Source organism: Pinus tabuliformis, chromosome 9, assembly GCF_031772625.1.
Source record: "Pinus tabuliformis cultivar Carrire ecotype Pingquan chromosome 9, CPIR1, whole genome shotgun sequence".
Lineage (NCBI taxonomy): Eukaryota > Viridiplantae > Streptophyta > Pinopsida > Pinales > Pinaceae > Pinus > Pinus tabuliformis.
The window spans coordinates 1,750,538,042-1,750,563,847 of record NC_142307.1 but is presented as its reverse complement, the minus strand read 5'-3'; the positions used below and the strand labels follow the sequence as shown (position 1 = coordinate 1,750,563,847).

At 39.3% G+C, this 25,806-nt stretch overlaps 1 protein-coding gene across 1 annotated transcript; it reads left to right on the top strand.

Annotated features, from left to right (window-relative positions):
* The first annotated feature begins 982 nt into the window (after window positions 1–982).
* LOC149155722 (uncharacterized) lies at window positions 983–2,408 on the top strand. Its single transcript, XM_089441104.1, has one exon. It carries the CDS (start codon window positions 1,282–1,284, stop codon window positions 2,317–2,319), a length of 1,038 nt encoding a protein of 345 aa, XP_089297230.1. The 5' UTR covers window positions 983–1,281; the 3' UTR covers window positions 2,320–2,408.
* The last annotated feature ends 23,398 nt before the right edge of the window (window positions 2,409–25,806 follow it).

Below are 25,806 nucleotides of genomic sequence, written 5' to 3'. Positions count from 1 at the left end.
AAGAAGACACAATCTCTCTCATATTGGACTTTAGAATGTGCCTCTGGGCGCAATTACAATTTAATTATTTTTTATGATTATTTTTAATTTTAGTTACACATCACTCTGATACTAGATTGTAGATGTTGGATTGTAGAATGCACCTCAGGGCACAATTATAATTTTTAAATTTTATGATTATTTTCAATTTTGATTCATACTGTAAAATGTGCCTCAATGCAATTATAATTTAATTGATTATTTTTAATTTCATAATGTAGATATACGATGAAGTGTGTATCAATGTTTAGTTTAATTTGCATGAAGTCATTTTTATGATTATTTTTAATTTTGATAATATAGATATACAATAAAGTATGTATTTGTTTTTTAGTTAATTTACATGAATTCATTGCAATTATATATATATCTATATATATATATATATTCAAAAGAATTTAGCAACTGTGTAACTGTGGTGATACCAGGATACTTATAAATATCTAGAGACCTGTCTTTCTCTTTGTAAATCAGATCACAACCTAGAGAATTTAAACCTTTAGTCTCTTAATTACCACAAATTCACATTAATTAGATCACCAAGATTACCCTGTAACTACATGAAAATAATTTTATATAAAACTTAAAGATTTCATTCTTTTCAATTTTAAACTCTAAACTATATCTTCCGGTAATAATTACTAAATTCCCCATTAAATGTATTCAAAGGTGGAAACTTACTTTTTGTTACAAGTTTCCTCGAATAGTAATTGCCTTTGTGTTGTTTTATAAATTGGATGTTTGTTTTGGGGTACAAGTTTCCTTGCGGATTAACTTTTACAAATGTTTTGGTCACACTTTGCTTTGTATGTTATATGCCAAAAATCTTTACCTTGTCTCCTTTGTTTGACAAATATACAAACTTACGTGGATTTAACGGAGATCTATGTAATTTGCACTTTTGATCACTTAAATTTGATGATAAACCCCTATTGGACGGTAGTGCTATCCGTGTCTCAACTTTGCTATGGCGTCGAAGAAGAGGACAATTCAGTCTGGGAGCGGTCATCCAACTTCTTATCCTTTCGCACGGGTCATCCACAAGTTAGCCCTTGGTAAGCCTGCAATCGATGGATTGATGAAGCTGGAGTTTCTAATGCACATGTGCTCTGTAGCACCATAACTCCCTTCGGTATTGGCAGTGCTATTCATTCAATTATCACATTAGATGGAAGCATAGAAAAACACAGATATTATATTCAGTCCCATCCATATATTCAGGTACATAAAATAAATCACATTATGGATGTGAGCAGCGTTGGAAGGCAAAATGTTGTGGAATTTCTCAAGGAGAAGGGATTGGATGATGCAGCTATATCCAAAATGATCACAAGGTGCAAGAGGCTAGAAATGGCTAATGTGGAGGAAAGGGCAAAACCCAATTGGAATTATTTACAGAAGATTGGGATACCGCCAAGGAAACTTCCCTCCATCGTATCTAGATGTCCTAAGCTCTTGGTTTTAGGTCTGTACGAGAAGCTTCAACCCATGGTTGAATGTCTTGGAGCCTTAGGGACCAAGCCGAAAGATGTTGCATTTGCTGTAATGAGGTTTCCACACATACTGTCTCACAGTGTTGAAGAAAAACTGTGTCCATTGCTTGCATTCCTCCAGACCGTGGGGGTTGCAGATAAGCAGTTGGGTAGATTGATTTTGGTCAACCCAAGGTTAATAAGTTACAGCATTGAAGGGAAGCTTCAGCCCATGGTGGAGTTCTTGCTGAGCTTTGGACTGAGTAGGGATGGTGACGTTGGTAAACTCCTAGTTAAAAGCCCCCATGTAGTGGGATACAGTGTAGAAGGCAGGCTGAAGCCCACATTGGATTTCTTGAGGAAAGTGGGCCTTGGAGAGAAGGATTTGCAGAGAATTGCAGTGCATTTCCCGCACATTCTATGCAGGGATGTGGAGAAAGTTTTGAGGCCTAATGTCGATTTTTTGAGAAGGTCAGGCCTTAGTGCGGGTCAGGTTAGTAAGATCATAAGTGGGTTTCCTCCTGTTCTGACTAAGAGCATTAAGAATTCATTGCAGCCCAAGATCAGCTTTCTGGTGGAGATCATGGGAAGAAGGATTGAGGAATTGGCTGAATACCCGGATTTTTTCCATCATGGCCTGAAGAAGAGAATAGAGTTTCGGTACAAGCAACTTGAACAGATGAACATCCAATGTAGCCTGGCTGAGATGTTAAGTTATAGCCAAAAGAAATTTGTTATCAAGTTTGGCTTGCGGGATAGGGACATAAATTCTAAGTGCACTATGGGACAGGCAAGATTGTTGAACTGAACTTTCGTTATTTATACATGGCCTTGTTTCACATGTTATCAACTATATTGTATCGTTATCAAATATATGTATCTCGAAATATTTTGTTATTCTGTTCAAATCAAATTTCAGCCCTCCTTTTTCTCAGATTTTGATATTGCATCGGTATGTTGGACTTTAGAATCCAGTAAAAACATATCCGAACTTATCCTAGGTTATAGACTGTATTTGATTATTCTGTTGGCGATGATTTAGCATCAGTGGATTGCATGAGTTCATTTTATATAAATGTTGTTGACATCCAAGAAAAACGCCTATGGGATTTTGTTTTGATTGACTTATTGGATGCAATTTGACAACATGTTGAAGAAAAGTGGAAAATATAAAGCGTTTATCATATTTCACGCCCTTCTGCATGGTATACCGTCTAAATCTTTATTCTAGCATTTTTTGTTAGTTTTTGGCATTAAGTAACCGTCTTTCCATCACACATGAATCCATGTTGACATGGTTAAAAGTTAAAACTTAATCCTCGGCCAGTTACAAACTTTACATGCCCAGTGCTATCTGTTTTCGTACCTACATGACCTAAATATTTAGCAAACAAACAGATTTGTGCTACCACAAACAGCGTGAGGGCAGGGATGGAAGATCAGACCGACATACACACTATTAAAGAAGGGAAAAGAGGAGAGTAGAGTCGCCATTCATTTTTAGGTCTAAACTGAGAAACCCTGGGATGAGGAGAGAGAGTATCTAAAAGAGAGGGAGAAACACTAGGTTAATCAGCGTTTTGGATCTTGATTAGGTGAACCTATTGCTGTAGTTTATTGGGGTACTTCACTTAGGTTTCAGATTAGGTAATCAACAAATTAGCAAAGGAAAGTAAAGTAGCAATCTAAGGTTAATTTACTGGAAGTTCCATTAGTGAGCTGCAAACCCTAATGTTGGAAAAGACAGAGAAGTAAGGAAGGAACTCCCCGAGATTCACTGCTGTAGGTGTTGAAGCTACTTGGGCTAAAGAAGAGAGTTGTGACAGGTCTCCAAGAGTGATGCATGGCATGGGCTAAAGAAGAGAGTTGTGACAGGTCTCCAAGAGTGATGCATGGCATGGGCTAAAGAAGAGAGTTGTCAGAGGTCTTCAAGAGTGATCCACATCATGGATGACAAGACTTAGACCCAATTTCCAAAACAAAGATATATATCTATAAATGCAAATAAACACTAGACCTAGTACTATAAAAGACATGTCAAACTCAATACTAAGTACAGAGACCCAAGTGCCCTCATAAGAGATGGTACCTCCCTTGCTCTAATTGTGATGGAACCCTTAATGTGATAGGGTTGAATTGTCCAAGGCATGAGTGGAACTATGCCAATGAAGATACCCAATGATGAATCAACAAGCTTTCAAGGTTGGAGCCAAGCTAATCACAAGAGGTACCTGTAGAGCTGTTGGGGATGACAAGTGCAAGTAGCACAAGAGCATGGAAGAGGTGGAAGAGAACTTAGCTCAAGATTTGTTACTTGCGAGCGTGTACTTGCAAGACATAGTTTCAAACTTTCAAAGATAGACAGATTGAAGAGCCTTTACAAAGAGGAATTGAATGGGATAAATAGGAAAAGAATCAACCTCAAGGTGTAGGTGTATGTTAGTATTTGGAGGGTCTAGGTTGTATGGAAAAGTTGTAACATGCATTTTGACTCTATACTATGCAGTTTTAGGGTCAAAATGCCTCAATGTTATGCATAATGGAGATAATAATACGATACTCTCTTTAAGAACCTGCAATACACTCTCCACTAGGAAATCATGAAGTCAAGATGTGTTGCTAATCTGAGTGTGTACTTGCAAGATAGCGTTTCAAGATATATTGATTGAAGAGCCTATAGAAAGATGAATTGAATGGTATAAGTAGGAAAAGAAACAATCTCAAGTTGTTGGTGTATGTTAGTTGTTGGAGGGTCCATTTTGCATGGAAAAATTGTACCGTGCAGTTTGACTCTATACTGTGGGGTTTTAGGGTCAAGATGCCTCCATGTTATGCATAATGCAGATCATAAATATGATACTCTCCACTAAGAGATCCTGAAGGGTTAAGAAGGTTTGACTCATTTCGACTGCATTAATAGCAAGCGTAAATGACTTTGGGTTGTTCTGGACTTGTAACAAAGTATCCTAAGTGATTATGGATCCAATGGGTGGTTTGCACCCCAACTAAACCCTTAAGGTAAAGAAATTTCCCAAACAAGTGCCCTGAGGGTCAAAGTGAATGACATTGGTGACCAAGGGTTGGACACTGTTACTGCTCAAACTAGTAGGGATCCTAAAAGGGGATCCTTGAAGGGCTACTACTAGGCTAAGGGCAACAATGGAGTGATAGCCCACTGTCACCTTGACTAAGGCTCCCTACTCTTTACGGACTTTCATTGATGGGATGAAACCCATTATGATAAGGATCAAGAAATGGATCGACCAATGATAGGGCAAGGGGTGATCCTGGAAGCCTATTCACAAGAGATACTCAAATATGTGGTTTGTTTGTCTTGGAAGACAAGATGGAAGGTTCTCAAGGAAGGGCTTGGGGAGAATTATTGTGAGATAATTGATGCCCTAGGTGACCTATGTAGGATAGGCCTAGAAAAGAGGGGAAGGTGAAAGAAATTAGCTTTAAAGTGATCACCAGAGGAGGACCAATGCTTTGTCCTTTGGATTGATTTCCACTTATCAAGGAGGCCTAAAAGACAACTTCATTGGGCATTAGGGCTGAATGGAAGTAGCTTCAAGGTCATTTATACTTCGTTCAACAATATTTGGTGACTTATCAAGACAAGGATGTCTTTAGGAACATTCATTCATTCAAACATGGCCCAATCATGATACAACACTACTTAGAGATTCAATTTCCACACTTCCCTTCCAAGAAAAGCAACAAATTGACCCTAGAATAGTGAAAATCCCAATATCATGAATGCAACAACAGAAAGAATCAAAATATCATTAAAATGGCACTTACATGTAAGAAGAATATATCCAATCACCAAGATATGCCAATAATAAAAGCTCCAAGACAAAGAGAATAACCAAACATCGAAATTCATCCATTCATCCAAAAAGTCTCATCCTCAAAAGATAGCAAAAATATCACAAGAAGATATGTTCCAATCCAAGTGATGATGCTAAAATGAATTCATATCACTTGTATTTATACACTTCTAATGGGTTCAATTTAGCTAATTAGGACTACATTAGCCTCTAGAATAAAATAATGTGCAAAATAACAAACTTTTGGTGACAATCCCACCAAACTAGCTCATAAACAAAAGAATAAGCCTCTCAAGAGGTGGAATTATCAATAATACATGTTGTTGGGCCCTTTAAGAAGCTTAATGAAGTCCATAAGTGCCACAATGAGGAATAGGACTCCCAAAAGTAATGGACAAGGGGTTGGCCCCTTGTTCTCCAAATAATAAACCTATGGTGCTCCTAATTGGTGTGGGGGCACATAAATAACCTCATGGGTCTCCAAGTAGATCAAAGATACCTATAGACCATCTCCAAGGGCTCGAATGATGGTGTAAGTGATGCCACATCATCAAATAGGTCCTGGGTCATTTGCCAAGTGTATGGTATAAGTGTGGGGCCGACTAGGCATGGCGTACCAGGTGCATCTTCCTTGTCCAATAGGTGAATCTCTAGCAATGTCTGAGCGTCTCTGGGGATCCATGGAGTGATGTGTACTGCTGTGGAGGTCCATGGCTCTCTGCACACACCCTACATGTGCCAATGTAGCCCTCTGAAGGGTTAGGAGTCAGGACCCCATATAGGGAGACCAAACCCAAAATGGAGACCATCTGCAATCCCACATAAGATCTAATGCATCCCTTAGCCTTCCAGTATAACAAGTCATTTAAAGAAATCGAGTTAAAGAGCTTACAAACCATGGACAACAGGTGGGCACTTCAAAATGGCATGCCCTTCCATAGAGCGTTGGGATGTGCTAATGTCTCCAAGCTCTAAAGGGGGTTAACCAAGTACCCTATTAGGCGGTTTCTACCTTTAGAGGGGATAGTATGTCCAAGGTACTTCCTTCAAATGGTGGTAGCATGTGATAAAGAGATGAATGGAATAGGAGGGGCAATGTTGGGCCACATGTCGGGGTACAAGGTTAGCTAATAAAGGGAAGCCCACACTTGGGTATATAATGTATAGGAGGAAGAAATCATGGTTCATGAGATACCACGACCTTGAATTTTCCACTCTTTTTTATATGCCTTTTGCCTTCCATGTTTTTTCTTTGATTGACTGCTCGGGGCTCAAAGGATAAGAGCACGATGTGTAAGGTATAACAATGGATACCTCTTCTAGGGTAGGGCGGTTGATTGCCCACCAGGGGTTGGGACAATCATGGGTTCCAGAATGATAAAGGAGGCTCATCTAGGGCCTATAGGAACCAGGGTGGTGGCCATGGGTATGGGATAGAGTTCATGCATTTGGCTTTTGCCCACGTGTTAAATGTGTTAGTTCTGACCATCTTTTGCATTTTGTGGTACATTTTCCTGTTGAATGTGGTCAATTATGCTTTTACTTTTCTTTTCAGCTACATCAACCTTCGGGGCATTGTTTCAAACCCGACCCAAGGTGTGGGCAAGGGGAAGGGGAAGCCAACCCCATGTGGACCCAGTGCGAAAATGTGGACCCAGGTGGGAAGAATAATGAATGGAGCTATAATGAATGGAAGGGGAGTAATGTATGTGGATGAGGGAGCGGGACCACGCAACCGGAATCGGGGTTTCCCATTTAGTACCACTCTAAAACCCAGAGGTTAGTAAAGGAGATCCCACGGGACTAAGATCGAAGGGTAGCATCCAAAAGAGGTCTAAGGGACAGAAGCACAAACCTCACCAACTCTTTCCGCCGAATCCCCCCATTAATCCATGCCCAGAAGTGTCCATGATAAGGAAACCACAATACTCAATTACCAAATGACAAGGCATATCTTCAGGTTCAGGAGGACCACCTTCAAACATACGATCATGACAGATGGGTGACAGACCACAGTGCTGGGTCAGGTGGTGGAGAAGTGGCACAACGAGCTAGTTGGTGGCTGCAAGGGGCTGTTGGTTGCCAGCTGAGGACCACCTAGGAGAAAATTTTCTCCTAGGGATGTCACCTACAAAATGGTGGGTAACATCTGGCTCCAACTGGGATGTGATCTCTTGAAAGTGGGCGAAGCTACTCGAACGGGAGATCATGAGAACACCAACAATCTCTTGGTTACCATAGACTTGTTACTTGCACATATCAAAGACTAAACCCATGGGGCAACATGTTTGTACGATGTCTCATGAACACCCATGCTTAGTGTTAGGCCGTAAAATCAACAGATAATAAAATATGCAAATTTTAAGCTAAATGCAACTAATCTACCATGATAAATATCATATGACATTAGTTCTAATGTGAAAATCAGCATGCAATGCATCCTACCCTAACATGCATATAACATTATGCAAGCGCTAAGTATAATCATATAACCAATGTAACCAACATATTATTAAATCAATATAAAAACATTTTCCCTTATGAACCATCATGAGGCAAGGGGCCCAAATATCACTTTTCCCATTACAAGATTTGCTTGATGAATGGTAAGGGTGGGGGGCGGGAACATTTGAGGACCATGCATCAATGGTCATAAACAAGGAGGGAAAAGAGGAATCCAACTCACGCAACCTTTCTTGTAATGAAAATATGGAGAACTCAATCACCAAGCTCATAAACTTTCGATGAATAGCAACCTCAAGCATATCCTCCTCATAGCATAACGAGATAGATTGCTTATCCACATCCACATTTACATTTTCCTGATTATCAAGGGAGGAACAAGGTGGACTATGATCATCATATCTTGGAAAGAACCACAATCCCCTTTCAGGGTATTGAGAAAGCTCCTCAATTTCATGGCCCTCAAGAGATTCATTAAGAGGGGCATCAGGCTCCTCTTGGCTTCTAATGACATCATGATCATTGGAATGAGGATCATCATCTTGAAACATGTAAAATAGGCCTCTCCAATGAGCCATTTATTTCCATGCAAATCTTCATAAGATCTTAGATATGGAGTCGCCAGGGTGAATTTAGAGATGCCTAGAGAGATGCTTGCTTCACCCTACAAGCATTGACCTTAAAGTTCAATGAAGAACTAGGGCTTCGTTCTTCCAATGGAGTCGCCAAATGATATATCAATAATGTCGTATGGAGAACAAAACACACGTCTCGTGTCCTCGACGACGGTGCTAGAAATGTTATCGCTCAAACTAGCAGGGATCCTTGATGGGCTACTACTAAGCTAAGGGAAACAATGGAGTGATAGCCCACTGTCACCTCGGCTAAGGCTCCCTACTCTTTACGGACTTTCACTGATGGGAAGAAACTCGTTATGATAAGGATCACGACATGGATGGACCAATGATAGGGCGGGAGGTGATCTTGGAAGCCTATTCACAAGAGAGACTTAAATATGTGGCTTGTTTGTCTAGGAAGACAAGATGGAAGGTTCTCAAGGAAGGGCTTGGGGAGAATTTCAAGGGTTAGGTTTTGAGTATGTGTCTTATAAAGGAGAACCCTAAGCCCTAGAATTCTTTTGGAAACTTGGGCTCCAAGTGATCTTTGAAGAATTAACAACCAATGATATGCTTGATCTAATTAGGGAGGATAAAGGGATCAAGGAACGAATTTTCAATGAAAGGCAATGCAAGGATCCCATTGAGGCTACTAGCCTAAGGGAAACTAAGGGCAAGAATTGGTTTTCAAGCTAGGGCTTGTGATATCTCAAGATCCCACTGTTGGAATCTCATGAAATTTGGAGGACTTCTTAAGGACACAACAACGCAGTTGTGGGCCAAAAATCGAAGTATTTGGATGGCTATATTGTGAGATAATTGATGCCTTAGGTGACCTATGTAGGCTAGGCCTAGAAAAGAGGGGAAGGTGAAAGAATGTTAATTTTAGGTATGTTCTATGCTTAGAGCAATTTATTTCAATTTTCATAGTTAGCTCAATACCTTTTCCAGATTAGCAATCACATCAGCATAATAGTAAATTAGAACATAAATATAAATCGCAGAAGACAAGCCGAGACAAGAGGACACAAGATGTGGTGTCAGCCAGGGACAAACCCCAGTGTGGGGAAACCTTTGATCAATTCTTCTTATATGTTCTTCAATAGTTCAACAGAGAGAGAGAGAGAGATAGTACATTTGCAACAGAATTCAACACTTTGACTTATCTAAATAAGAGCATAGATCATCTCTAACAAGATGATACATGAGGTAGCTAAATTCAGTTGAAGACACGCTGCTTCAACTAATTCTCCAAGGTGACTCCATTACCATGCCGCACCTATCATTGTGATGCACCTCATCATCATGCTGCACCTCACTGTGCTGCACCATGCTGCACCCATCATCACTATGCTGCATTTCATCATGCTTCACTAATCATGACTCTACCCATCATTGTATAGCATCATGTACCATTGCTGTACCAATGCTGCACCATGTCCAGCAACACTGTTCTACACCATGCTGCACCATTACTTCTGTCATGTTGCCACATTGCTTTTAGCTGCTGGCTATGCCCTATGGCCTAGCCCAGCAACAAGATAGACTATGATCCATGCAATAGTCAACATTTTGACCCAATACATGACAAACTCTTACTCCAAGTTTGCTGCCCAACCACTGTGGAAACTGTCACTAGTCTAGGGCATCTAATCATGAGATCTGCCCTCATCTCATTGACTTCCACAGGCCTCCTTAACACGATCCAAATCTGATCCTCATCTAGGATCCAACACCTACAAGAATCGCTGCTGCAATACTGTTGTACTGTTGTTCCTGGTTAGGGCATGTGCACGCTACAATCAACCCACACAAACAACCTCCAAATGACTGTGGCCTAGTCAAGGTAAAGTGCTGCCTCCATATGTTGTTGTTCTGGGCATATGGCAGCCTCTCAAGTCTACATGCAGCCCTGTTTTGGAGTGGCTAGGCCTGCGACCTACCACAGATCTCTGCGACACCCTATCAGCCCTTCAAAACAATGATACCTTACCTCTTTCTGCCCTCAAACAGTCTGTAATTCTCCTTTCCTAACTCGGCCTCCCTACAAGTGTGGACAGACCTCAAAACACATCCACTGCACCTACAACAACTCGGCCTTCAACCACAGGCTTCTCCCACGCTGTCTAGGCGAATTTACCACATTGTCCCAAAATCTCCCCGGCCTCCTTAATCTAGTTGCGGCTAGGCTTTAGACAACCAGGTTAGGGCAGCGTATGGGAACCTCTTTACTGCGGTGAGGGTATCTCCTTTTCAGCGTCTAAGGGCTGTGTCAAACAACATATAGATTAGGACTGTCTTCCTTGATAACGTAGAGGGTTAGGGCATCTCTTCTTCCTAACATGACTGTGTCCTCTAGGTCATGCGTAGAGCTGTCATAAGCTAGGGCTGTGCTAGGACTGCGTTATGGTCTTCATGCTTAGGCTTCTTTCCTCCTGCGTCTAGGGCTTCCTCCTCTTAGACTTCTCTTCCACTAAAACCCAAAACAAGTGGAGAGAAATCAAGAGTGAAGTGTGTTCAAATGACTATCAAGTCACCTCCTTTTATACTAAAACGTTGAGCACACATGGGGGTTATTTGGTTGCTGGCTGACCTTGACGAATTGTCCCATAACACAAATAAATTCATATCTCCATGAATACTTATCGGAATCGAATGATCTTTAGATCAATCCTACACCTCTCGATGAGAGGAGTCCAAGAAAAATATCAGCTGCCATAAATAAGATGACCCACATGGAGTTTGGCCCTAGTTGCCAATTTTAACAAAGAAATTAGCTTTAAAGTGATCACCAAAGGAGGACCAGTGCTTTTTCCTTTGGGAGAGATGGAGTCATGGAAGATTTTAGAGTTTGGATTGATTTTCACTTATCAAGGAGGCCTAAAAGACAACTTCGTTGGGCATTAGGGCTTAATGGAAGTAGCTTTAAGGTCATTTATACTTTGTTCAACAATATTTGGTGACTTATCAAGACAAGGATGTCTATATGAACGTTCATTCATTCGAACATGGCTTCATCATGATACAACACTATTTAGAGATTCAATTTCCACAATTCTGTTCCAAGAAAAGTAGCAAATTAACCCTAGAATAGCGAAAATCCCAATATCATGAATGCAACAACATAAATAATCAAAATAGCATTAAAATGGTACTTACATGTAAGAAGAATATATCCAATCACCAAGATATGCCAATCATAGAAGCTCCAAGACAAAGAAGAATAACCAAACATTGAAATTCATCCATTCATCCAAAAAGTCTCATCCTCAAAAGATAGCGAAAATCTCACAAGAAGATATGATCCAATCCAAGTGATGATGCTAAAATGAATTCACATCACTTGTATTTATACACTTCTAAAGAGTTCGATTTAGTTAATTAGGCCTACATTAGCCCCTAGAATAAAATAATGTGCAAAATAACTAAATTTTGGTGACAATCCCACCAAACTATCTCATAAACAAAAGAATAAGCCTCTCAAGAGGTCGAATGATCAATAGTACATGTTGTTGGGCCCTTTAAGAAGCCTGATGAAGTCCATAAGTGCCACAATGATGAATAGGACTCCCAAAAGTAATGGACAAGGGGTTGGCCCCTTGTTCTCCAAATAATAAACCTGTGGTGCTCCCAATGGGTGTGGGGGCACATAAGTAACCTCATGGGTCTCCAAGTAGATCAAAGATGCTTGTAGACCATCTTCAAGGGCTCAGATGATGGTGTAAGTGATGCCACATCATCAAATAGGTCCTAGGTCATTTGCCAAGTGTATGGTACAATTGTGGTGCCGGTTGGACATGGCGGACCAGGTGTATCTTCCTCGTCAAATAGGTGAATCTCTAGCAATCTCTGAGCGTCTCTAGGGATCCATGGAGTGATGTCTATTGCTGTGGAGGCCCATGGCTCTGTACACACACCCTACATGTGTCAATGTAGCTCACTGGAGGGTTAGGACCCTGTATAGGGATACCAAACCCAAAATGGAGACCATATGCAATCCTGCATAAGATCCAATGTGCCCCTTAGCCTTTTAGTATAACAAGTCATTTAAAGAAATCGAGTTAAAGAGCTTACAAACCATGGACAACAGGTGGGCACTTCAAAATGGCATGCCCTTCCATAGTGGGCGTTAGCATGTGCTAATGTCTCCAAGCTCCAAAGGGGGTTAACCAAGTACCCTATTAGGCGGTTTCTACCTCTAGAGGGGATAGTATGTCCAAGGTGCATCCTTCAAATGGTGGTGGCATGTGATAAAGAGATGAATGCAATAGGGAATGAGAGGGGCAATCCTGGGCCACATGTTGGGGTACAAGGGTAGCTAATAAAGGGAAGCCCACACTTGGGTATATAATGTATAGGAGGGAGAAATCATGGTGCATGAAATACCTCGGCCTTGATTTGTCCACCCTTTTTTTTATATGCCTTTTGCCTTTTATGTTTTTTCTTTGATTGACTACTTGGGGCTCAAAGGATAAGAGCACGATGTGTAAGGTATAACAGTGGATACCCCTTTTAGGGTAGGGCAGTTCATTGCCCACCAGGGTTTGGGACAATCATGGGTTCCAGAATGATAAAGGAGGCTCATCTAGGGCCTATAGGAACCAGGGTGATGGCCATGGGTATGGGGTAGAGCTCATGCATTTGGCTTTTTCCCATGTGCTAAATGTGTTTGTCCTGGCCATCTTTTGCATTTTGTGGTACATTTTCATGTTGAATGTGGCCAATTATGCTTTTACTTTTCTTTTCAGCTGCATCAACATCCGAGGCATTGTTTCAAACTCGACCCAAGGTGTGGGCAAGGGGAAGGGGAAGCCAACCCCATGTGGACCCAGTGCGAAAATGTGGACCCAGTGCGAAAATGTGGACCCAGGTGGGAAGAATAATGAATGGGGCTATAATGAATGGAAGGGGAGTAATGTATCTGGATGAGGGAGCGGGGCCACGCAACCGAAATCGGGGTTCCCATGTAGTACTACCCTAAAACCCAAAGGTTAGTAAAGGAGATCCCACAGGTCTAAGATCCAAGGGTAACATCCAAAAGAGGTCTAGGGGACAGAAGCACAAACCTAGCCCACTCTTTCCACCGAATCCCTCCATTAATCCATGCCCAGAAGTGTCCATGATAAGCAAACCACAATACTTAATTACCAAATGACAAGGCATACCTTCAGGTTCAGGAGGACCACCTTCAAACATATGATCATGACAGATGGGTGACGGACCATATGACTGGCTCAAGTGGCGGAGAAGTGGCACAACGAGCTAGTTGGTGGCTGCAAGGGGCTTGGCTGCCGGCTGAGGACCACCTAGGAGAAAATTTTCTCATAGGGATGTCACCTACAAAATGGTGGGTAACAGAGACTAAGTGAGGGAAGGCAGCCAAGGTTCCCACTGAAGCGTTAGACATCCTAAGAGGTCACACCTAGGCAATGTGAGGGAAATTCAAGTAGGGTGGTCAATCACAGAAGAACAATCCACATAGACGTCGTAGCATCGTTTGGCAAGTCATGCATGAATGTAGCACAAGAATGGACCACATATTGTACCTCTAGGTGGGTAGGTGTCTGTGTGTACTTCAGTGCAAATCTCACATGGAACAAAATATCATTATGCAATATGCACTAATTCATAGCATCTGTGGGAAAGCAGATAATATCAATAAAAAATAATATACTGCATTTATGTACAGTAGATAATATTATATCACAAATGTCCATCACAGTTGGTCCTTTCTTTCTCAGCAAGCTCTGTCCTAAAACATGTTTCAGTAGATTAAACATTAAAACCCTTTTTAACACGCCTATCTTTCATGAAGCATTAGGCATATGTGTCAAGAAGGCTCTTGGTTGCTATGGTGCTCCCTTTGACTTCATTTTGTGTCTGTTCTCTCTTATAAGTTCTGGATGGTTATGGTCAAGCACCAATTATTCCATTCTGTATGACAGGTGAGTGTTTTGTTGTTGGCTGAATGCTTGGTCTTAACTTTTTTATATCTAATCAACTATGGACCGCATAGTGTGTCTTTTGATAGTTCTGATCTGTGTTACTGTGGGAACTTTCAAACAGACCTGATATAATTCTGCAGTTCCTGGTCAGTGCTAGCAGAATTACATGAATTGATTCGGTACTTTTTGAATATGCTTCTCAATATGGTATATTCTGCCCTTGCATGCTTTTAATACTTTTCGCATCTTATCTTCATTTGTTTTACAATTATTGTAACTGGTTGACCTTTTTATTCATATGTCATGTCTTTGATCGACAATATCTGGTGTTGTAATACATTTCAAATAACTGAATGCTATTTGGATGATTTAGCACTGGAGAATTTCTTTTCCCGTTTTATGTTCTATTCCAGGAGTTTGAGGCCCAAAGCTTGGCAACTCAAATTTTCTTTATTGGAGCTTCACATAAGTTCGGTCTAGCCAAGTAGTACAGCGGGGCAGGTCATTATGATCAGTTATTAGTAAACATTGTGGTTGTGCTTCCCAGTAGCAATTGTATCTATAATCCTGTTTATGTACCATGCTCATCATATAATTGTCAATTGGTCGAGTTAGTCTGACTCGGTGGAATTTGACTACACTGGTAGACAGGGTCCCCCTGAATATATGTAAAACAATGACATCTCCCTTGGATGTTGTATTAAATGGGATACTTGAAGATGAAATGTTCCTCATCCTTGATGTCCTGTATGAAATATAGCCTGCAAGTGCTATCTTCCAGGTGGATATGATGACTTGTCTCCACTTGCAACAAGTGAGAACATACTCCTCAACTGGCCAAGAGGGATACTAAGACTATGTGAACAACGCTGTTGTAGATAGTCTAGAGTCTACCTTCTGCTAGTATCTTAACTAGAGAGGCTTTTCTGTGAGAGGTTAGAAGTTTAGATCACAGAATTTGCGTTGCTTATCTAGATCTACTAGACTTATTTGATTGATCTTGTCTAGTGGGAGGAACAAGCGTAATGCAAACTTTGTAGATATTGGCATGGTCAGTAGCAAATGGGCCAAACTTAATTGATCCTAGTGGAGTTGTTGTGTGTCATACTAATTCCAGCACTTGACATAGAGGGGCTGTTGTTTCCTCCCATGGCTAGCATAACTTTCATGGACTGAAGTGCATTACCAGGTTTTCCCCTTTTAGGAGTGCGTGTAATGAGAGGTTCTGTTTGGAGATTCCTGCTGCCCAGTGGGCTCCACTTAGTTTGGTCCACTCTCCAGATGACATTATCAGAATGAGTATTGCCAACTTTGTACTGATTTATAGGAATATGGGCCCCCTCTTTGGTTCAAACTTTGGAGATTGCCTAAAGATCACTTTGTCTTTAGCTTTCCACTCGTGGCTTGCTAACTTGCTCCATTGTGGCATTGCTTGCTCTGTCTTTCTCTTCAGGGCTGTACTTCATTGCTTGGTCTGTCTTTCTCTCCACGGCTGTACTTTACTTCATTGCCTATGGTCCACCCCATTCTGGGTCTAACTCACTTGTTACTATGCTATTGTCTTTTTTAATTTCAGGGAGTAGATGCCTTGAGCACTCTTTATTTTGCTATTATTACTTGCTGTTCTTTTGAGTCCCATTTGCCTATTTTGATTGTTAGTGTACAATGTACATTGATATAATTTCATTTCATTTTATGCCAATTCATTTGCCACGTGCATTTGAGATATTATTGAAGTGTTTATACATAATTTTTGAAAAAACGTGTATCCCCTTGTTTGTGGAAACTTAGGCCCTGGATTTTTCACTTGCAATACATGGGATAATTACAGATGTACACTGCAAAATAAATGAGGAAAAAGTAATTAACTGCAACTTCTGTTTGCAGGGAAACATTAAGGCCAATATATTGTTTGAGTTCAGAATTTATTCTTTCGACGATGGTAGAATAGATGTAGTGGCCTTTTAACTTTTTGATGAACAGTGTTTTCTCAGTGTTATCATAGCGAAACATTTCCCTGAGAATAAAATACCAAGAAACTATTAAAAGAGTCCCATACAGCACAGCTCGTTCAAATATAATGTTTTTTTCTTTTGTAACCGGAATGAGAATTTCTGGACAATTGGTAATTTCGAAAGATTGGCTGCCACTATTACACCAGCTACAACTATTTCATAAATGCCACAAATAGGCCAGTTACAACATTTCTCCAGAAACTTTAACCCACAGCTGGGGAAGTGAATTCTTCACCAAACCACTCAAGCTAAGATCCTTTGACTTGTCCAAATATAATGTTAGTTATTGTCTTTGGAAGTCAATAATTCTTATAGTTACTCCTCTAAAGGTGTTTTACAAGAGCATGCTTCATTGCGAATTAAATCAGACAGATTTCTAAAAGTGATATTTACTTTCTTTAACGTGATAATCAAGTGTCATAAGTGGCTTTTAATGCTGATCTTGATTATTTCAAGTTTCCCCAATGATAATTAGGTTCTTTCTGTTTAAATGCCTATTTGGAGTGTCAAATCCAAAACTCTGCACCTTTCACAACTGTTTTTCCTAGAGCAAGCTTAGGCAGGAGGGCTGTGAAAAAATAGGTTAAGAGTCAAGACCCTCAATACAAACAAACACCGGGAGAGTTGACTGAATATTTTTATGCCATTACTTTTTTTTTGAGCAACGCCGTATATATTATTGCATAGAACAAATAAATTCATCAAGGAACATAAAGAACTACAAGACACGAACAACAGGGGTACTGTGAAAGTCCTGTCCTAAAAAGGCCTTGAAAGCAAGCATGTGATGTTTGCACCATCAGGGAAGGACTCAACTCTCAACATCCTAACATAAGACACTGAGTCTGATTCTCACAAGCAAAGCCAACTCTTGCTTAAGGCTCCTCAATTCCCGAAGGCTTAAAGGGTTGTTGTTGGAGTTGGGGGGCAGGGGAGAGAGCGACAGGGGGAAGGTATGTGTCCTCATGAATAATAGCTTTATAGAACATCAATTGCAGTTAACCAAACTATGTGTTCCCCCCATAAAGGACCTTTCCACGAAAGCAGAATAGTAAAATCATAGGGAGATAAGTTGAAAATATGAGATGAAAAAGTAGTTTTATTTTTATTTTTTTACTCCAAAAATGGTGAATCATCCCCCATGGTTTGACATCATCATATTGAATCCTATTGGTTCTTATAAAGTTGATTTTTGTTGAACATTTTTGTTTTGAGGCCCATTTTTAAGCCCAAAATTTCTCTAATGATGTTTGTGTGTAACGCTGTTGTCTACCTTGATTCCTTGGAATAAGGTAGATGTTGTCTATGGACATAGCTAGAAGCATATTGGTATAGTGAACCACATAAGAATCTGCCCTTCCAAGTAACACTATGTCTAGTGACATGGGTCGTCACGTCTTTCCAAATGACGATATGGTCCACCCAGGTGCACACCACCCCTTCTTGCAAATAATGGCACACTACAACGATCTTGCATAACCCTAGCACTGTGATTTCATGGAACTCAATCATTTCAATCTCATGGAACCAATCAAAGTGATTTGTGGAACCATGTCACAATGACTTGGTAGACCTTCTCAAAAACTTATGTGCACCTCTTACTGCCATCCTTTTCCCACTCTACACTATGGCACTGTAATCCCCCTTTTATTGTTGTTGTTTGGTCCCCTCTCTCACCAAGTACCAACTACTTTCCCGGCATTATCTCTTTAGTCTCTTCGCCAACATCATGTAAATTGTCCTCGATATTGTCGTCACGAGGTCATTAGTTGCATCACAGTGAATAACTTGTCTGCCTTGCTTCTGCACACCGTAATTCTCTAAGGATTTGTCTCCTCTAGGATGACTTCTTCCATGAACCCAAGTGTCTTCTTTGACAAAATAACTAGGCTTGTGGGTCAAGCAAGTGTAGGTCATGTGGTGGGGACAAAATGTTGTCTTCATCTCTATCCGGGTTCGAATCTCATGCAATGACATGACATGTTTGTCTATGTAACGTGATTATCTACCTTGATTCCTTAGAATATCTACTTTATGTAACATTATTGATTCCTGGGAATATCTACTTTGATTCCTCGGAATAATAGGTAGATGTTATTCGTGACGCAGTAATATCATGTTAAAATTAGTAGAGAGAAAATAGATTTGTTGTGAGAAAAATGAAAACAATTAACAACATTCCATAAAACAAAAACACTTTTGTTTTATATAAAGTTCCATTAGTCTAATACACTATTTATGTTATATCGATTATTATGATGTACAATTTTGGTCAATACTTAATTCATCATTGGCATATTTCTCAACATCACGTGTTATATTTTTAATATCAATTTATATATGATATATTCTTATATTCATATTTTTGATAGTCCTAGTCGATACTAATTGCATATCAAATGGTACATCATGTATGTGATATCCACTTATATGATGTACAATTTTGGTCAATATTTGATTTATTATTGTGATTATGTGGTATATTGGTTGATATTGCATATAAAATTTTGATCATTGTGGATCATGATATTTGTGAAGTCATATCTGATTACAATGATATACATCAATTCGTTTTGTAATATAGGTCATATGAAATGATTACAATGATATACATCAATTCGTTTTGTAATATAGGTCATATGAAATGGATCAAGTGTGGTTTGACATCATGCAAATTGTATGATTTCATTTGCAATGACATATTTCGATTGATATTGTTTCAAAGTTGATCAATGGCATCAATGACTTATGTTGAATTCACATTGTTATGGTGCAAGGTCAAATATCATGCATTTGATTTTGGTCAACATCATATCAAGTGACACTGCGTTAATGTGTTAAGGGCCCAGGGAATCACATCTATGTTTTCCAAATTCTAGGGTATTCTATGCACACCCATGTATCATTGTAGATACTTTATCCATCTCATATGATTCTAGCTTAACTTTCATTTATTATTAAAGAACTATAATGCTTACTAAAAATAATTTAGTTTAAGTTCATGGCCTAGCCATATGCAAAATTGGTGTATGAGACCCCTTGTTTCTAGGACAAGGGACCCACTCCACAATACAATTTGGCTTCTTAGTCCATGGAGGTGTACATACCATACCCTACTTTGGATTTGAATTGTCACCTCTAAGGTGGAAACACATGTTTTTCACTACTACGTTATCTATGTAGAAACAAATTCGTTTAGCAATGAGTGATGCCTCCAATGTTTTAATGCTTGTACTAGTGCATAGAACTCTAAGTTATATCTTGAGTACTACTTCTATGCCTAATTCAACTTCATGATAAAATAATACCATTGTCCTACATTTTTGAAATAACACTATGCGAGTATCCACTCTCCAAGTGTTAAATTCAAACAATTCCAATATTAGCATCTTTGTAATATCCTTATTCAAGAATTGAAAACCATATTGCATTCTCACAATCCAACTAAATAGTTTTTCCTTTATACATTTTTCCATTAGTGCAAAGTGCCACTAAATACCTTGATGAATTTCCTATGTAATTGGTAAGAGATGGATAATCTTTATGTTAGTGACACTCAATGTAGGCCTATCCAAATTAATTTGACCTTTGAATCCATGTGTAAACCTTCTTGGCTCATGAAGATCACAATATATAGTGGCTCATCCTTCAAAGACATAAATTTTCATATTGATATGCAATTATTCTCTACTTCGTTGGAAATACTGAGAAGGGGTTGAATCAGTATTTCTCTTCAATTAATTAATTTTAAATTCACAAAGCATTAATTGTCATTAGCATTAAATCAAACGTAAATTAGCAACACCATTCAACAATGCGTAACACCCAAGACAGTACACGAGATTTTAGGTGGAAACCCTTGCAGGAGAAAAACCACCAAACGCTTCTTAATATGGGTCTTTAAAATTTACATCAATAGGAAGCTCCAACGCCCTAATTTACCAACTCCAACTGGAAGGATGCTCCAATGACCTAATATAGGTATTTAAAATTTACATCAATAGGAAGCTCCAACGCCCTAATTTACCAACTCCAACTGGAAGGACGCTCCAATGACCTAATATAGGTATTTAAAATTTACATCAATAGGAAGCTCCAACTTCCAATATTTTTAGCAATTATTGAAGGAGGCTCCAACCACCTGGTTTACATGCTCCAACCCGATGGAAGCTCCAACACCTTGATTTACCAGCTCCAACTGGAAGGACGCTCCAATGCCCTGACTTACTAGCTCCAACTGGAAGGACACTCCAACGCCTTGGATTTATCAACTCCCACTGAAAGGATGTTCCAACAGCATGCACAAGCTTCGACTTTCCCTAGCACCACCTCGCTTCCCTAAAGTGTTCATAGGCTCCAACATGAAGGAGACTCCACTCTTCGCCTTGCACCACCCTTCCACCCTAATTCAAGATAGAAGATAAAAGAATAAGACTAATGAAACAAGAGCTCACTGTATTTCACTGTCACAAGGCTTCCTCTATAGAACAATCAATTATTTCTATCACAATACACTTCTAATATTGCCACTACAAACTCAAGGTCATTACCAACTGCATAAGCTTTTTCTGCTCAAATGCTAAACCCCAGCAACACAAACAAATCTGCCAAGACAACCCATATCTTAATAGATTTTCTCAACACATACACATGTCTTTGAAAAACTATTGTATCTTTAGTTTAGGCAAAAACCCTAGCACAACATAGATAAACATAATAGTGACAATATCAAGCAGCACAAGTTTTGTGCATCCTTTGTACTAGCATCATATCGAGTTAAACTCTAAAATTATGCTTATCAATGATATGGTCAATATCCTCAAATGATAGCACAATATTACTGCCTTTGGCAGCAATACCAAAATATAAATCAATCTGCTCAACATGTATATTGTGAAGGTGCCAGAACCCTAGTAACATTATTATATCAAGTTTCTAAACCCTATGCATCCAATGACACTGTCAAACATTTAGAGCATTGAAACATAACATAACCCTAACACATGTCCTTTGATCAAACAACAATATGGCATTAATATGTGCTCTCATCTATTCTCAACATATAAGATTTGACTCTAGCATTAGATAATATAATCTATCAAATCATGACAAGTCATGGAAATACATGTTCAACATACAAAACTCTGTCTTGTCAGTTGTTCATGGCATCTCAAACAACACTGGCACCAAAAATAACTCTCAAGGGGACTACAACACTATCAATCATTACTCAACCTCAAGCCTCAATAAGAAAAATCCTCTAAATAGCTTTGCTTAAGATGTATATATGCCTCTATCAAACCCTAGCCATAATCCTCTCTGTAATACAATTCCTAGCATGCACAACAATACATGATTTGAACAATCATATCATTAATAACAAAATCTGATTCAATCAACAACAAATTCTGTTATACAATGCTTCCTTGTTGGAAAAAACCCTAACAGTGTCTCAACAATACTTTGACCAATATAAGGACCTCTCTCCTCACAAACCAGTTTCTGCAAAGGAAATTATGTCTACATGCAGTTTACTCAATGTACCCAAGGCTGATGTTTAGCTATGGGATAATGCATGATAATAAACAAAATAAATCATACTATTAAAGTGCGAATATAATCACACAATGATTTCAATTTTACCATTGTAATTATGATACTCACCCATTAATTTTATTAACCATGGTATTTACCCATGGTATTTTGAATTTGTAAAAGGGGGTAACTCTTGGTGGAAATACACCTGTAAAAACTGGAATTCACTGGGAGCAAAGTATGTGTTTTCTCATAATGTAGTCTCATGGGATATTATCAATTCAATAAATATTTAAGTTTTTTAATTGATTTTTCTGAAATTCTTCTCTTGCGCATGTGCCGTATTTTGAGTTATCTTTACAATGCCAATATTTCTTTTACGCATTGTGCCCTGTTCTCAAATATTTTTATAATGCTTTTCCGCAATATTTATCTCACGCATTATGACATATTCTTTTGTCACTCATGAAGTTGCATTTCTTAAACAACTTGGATCACGCTAACATTAATGTATCAGATTGGATGAGAAGTTTTCCGTTAAGCGTGCTCGGGCCAGAGTAGTGTTGGAAATACTAAGGGGGGGTGAATCAATATTCCTTAGCAATTATCACTTTTAAATCTTTTCAGATCATTCGTTAATCTTCAATTATTATTAATGTTTATCCAGTGACAACAGAGTACAAAAGAACACAATATGCACAATAATTTTAGGTGGAAAACCCCCTCCAGGTCAAAAACCACCGAACGTTTTTCTAATAAATTCTTTTTTCTTCGGCCCCAACTGAAATGAAAGTTACAACTTCCTAGAATTCTAGAAAAAACATTCTTCTCCAGCTTCCACTGGAAGGACGCCCCAACACCCTGGTTTCTTTAGTAGTCCACTGAATGAATGCCCCAACATCCTAAACCAACCTACCACCTTGAAGTGTTCACAGGCTCCAACCTGTAGGCGACTTCATGCACCTGCCTAGCACCTCCCTGCCACCCTATAATGATCAGAAGTGAGACAAGAGTGTGGACTCTCGTACCAGGGACAATGATCCACGATATAATATGATTTACAATGATTTTCTTGTACTTGACCGAACACCCAATCACACTATGACTTGCAAGCCAACAATGCCATCATCCCAATAGTGACTCCTATACCTCCCAACAATGTCTCTTCGAATCTAGGCAGATTGACTCTTTTACAATGATGACTCTTTTACAACACTGACTTTTTGACAAGACCTGACACTTGACTCGACATTGCTTCTTGGATCACTTGCAGTTGCTGAGGTACTGTTGTGCTTGCTTCAAGTAATGGTACTTTGGCATTGCATGTCCTTCTAGTATGTGTCCGAGTTGTTCTAAAGTGTCATCCTTCCTGCACATGCATTAACAAGCAAGACCCAAACAAATACAAAACAATATACTTATGCTGTCCTGCAAAAACATGTCATAGATGATACTCAAAATTCAAATGCAAACACTAATCATACATACCTTGCTGTAGCAGACTTACCCTTGACTGTTGATGTGTGGTCCTTACTGCAGTGATCCTTGAATGCATACTTTTTCTTGCCTTCTAGGAGCTCGATATTGAATCTATTGTATCTATGTAATTTCGAATCTCCAAGGTCTGAAATTTCATCTTGTGGTAGCCCTCTGAGTCCTCTTTCCAACCCCACAAGTCTGATCGAGATTGGATTCTTCAAGAAAGAGTTATGCCCAATCTCCCACGATGACCTGATTATAGACTGGTTCAGTAGAGCAAACTTGTACAAAGTGCCACATGTCATTATTTTGACCTTCGGCCCTAAAAACGATACCCAACAAACCTAAATCCGTCCTTTTTCTGTCACTGTTTACAAAATTTGAATCCAATGCTCAGAGAGAAAGTTATGACGATTTTCCCAAGATCACCTGTTTGACATGGAATTTAGGGGCTTGCAAAAACCCTAACTTCCTCAGATCTTATCTCTGACAATATAGCTAACCAAGATCTGAAGTTTGGTCACAAGGTTCATCAAGATTTCGGCTCAAACGGGTTTTAATTTAAGCTTTTGAAGCTTTGTATAAAAAAATTTATGGCGAAAATTCCACGATGACATGTTTGAAGTAGCGAAATCTTAGAATCCAAGGCTCTAACCTTGCTTCAAAACATGCCTTCAAACTTGATCATAATTTTGTGCTCTAACTGGACCTCAACGAAACCTTAAAATCCTTGCAACAGATCCTGCTTTAGAAACTCATGAGGGCAGAAAAATTATAGAGGTCTTCTCACAAGATAGTTCTTTGAAAAGTACTTGCATGAGGAGGAAATGAGGTCACAATTTATAGAAATTACTTGAGTTGAGAGGGGCTTCAACAAGTGAACGTTGGAGGGATTTCAGGAGCTTAAAACATTATTAATTATTGACTATTCAATGACCACAACCAATAATGAGTGCCATGCCACAACCCCATGGGGTTTTAGCCCATTAACTAGGGTTCTTAACTTCAAACACGAATAACTCTCAAACCGTAAAGAACTACATGGCGTTCCATGTATCAACGGAAACATCTTGATGAGTAGAATCCATATAGAAGATCCTTGACTTAGAATAGGATGAGTTGTCAAGTCAAAATGCCCATGCAAGATCGGGGTAGTCCCTGGTGCTGCTTGGGTTGACATCAATGACAACCACTGATCAACAATCTTCCCCTTTGGCATTGATGGAAACACAAGTACTCCCCCTGCGATCATGACACCTCTTCCTATTGCCTTCTCTCCCCCTTTTTCATCAATGACAAAGGGTAACTCCCCTTAACAAACTGTCATCCTGCGGACTTGTACACACCTCCACTCCCCCTTTCTACTTAGTTAGATAAGAGAAAGAGTCTAATGAGAACTTGGGAGAATCCCAAGCTTTTGGCGAAGATACTCAAATGCTTCACGAGGTAATGGTTTGGTAAAGATGTCAACGATTTGTTCCTTTGTGCCAACATATGCAAGTTTGATATTCTTTTCGGCAACCTACTCTCTAACGAAATGATATTTGATTGGAATGTGCTTTGTTTTGGAATGCATCACAAGATTCTTGGAGATACTGATGGCACTGGTGTTATTGCAGAAGATGGGAATAGGCTCATCAAACTTGACTTGAAGATCTTGCAAAGTTTGCTTCATCCAGAGAACTTGAGTACAACAAGTTGTTGCCGCGATATATTCTTCTTCCGCTGTGGATAACGAGATTGAAGACTGCTTTTTACTTAACCATGAAACAAGGCAACCACCTAGATAGAATGCTGCTCCACTGGTACTCTTTTGATCATCAACACTTCCTGCCCAATTTGTTTTTGTATAAGCTTGGATAACTAGACATTTCCTTTGGGATATCGAAGAATTCTTTTGACGACAATAATATGAGATTTTTTTGGTGCTGCTTGGAATATTGCTACTTGTCCAACTTCCTGCATTACGTCTGGCCAAGAAGCTGTCACATATAGAAGGCTACAACCTCTGGTCCACATCCTTTGATGAATCTTCTAAACTTAACTTGCAACCTGTTACCATTGGGGTAAGGACAGGCTTGCAATCTTCCATCTTGAATTTCTTGAGCATTTCCTTGATGTACTTGGTTTGATATATAAATATTCCTTTATCTTGCTGAGATATTTGAAGCCCTAAAAAGTATGTCAGCTTGCCAAGTAGAGACATTTCAAACTCACTTTGCATCTTTGTGGCAAAGTTTTTACTTAATCTGTCATCATTGCTTCCAAAGATTATATTGTCCACATATACCTCGATAATTGTTAGGTTATATTGATCCACTTTCACATAGAGATTGCTGTCGGCGCTTCCTTTCTTGAATCCTTGTTGATGTAGATATCCATCAAGACGAGCATACCAAGCTCTAGGA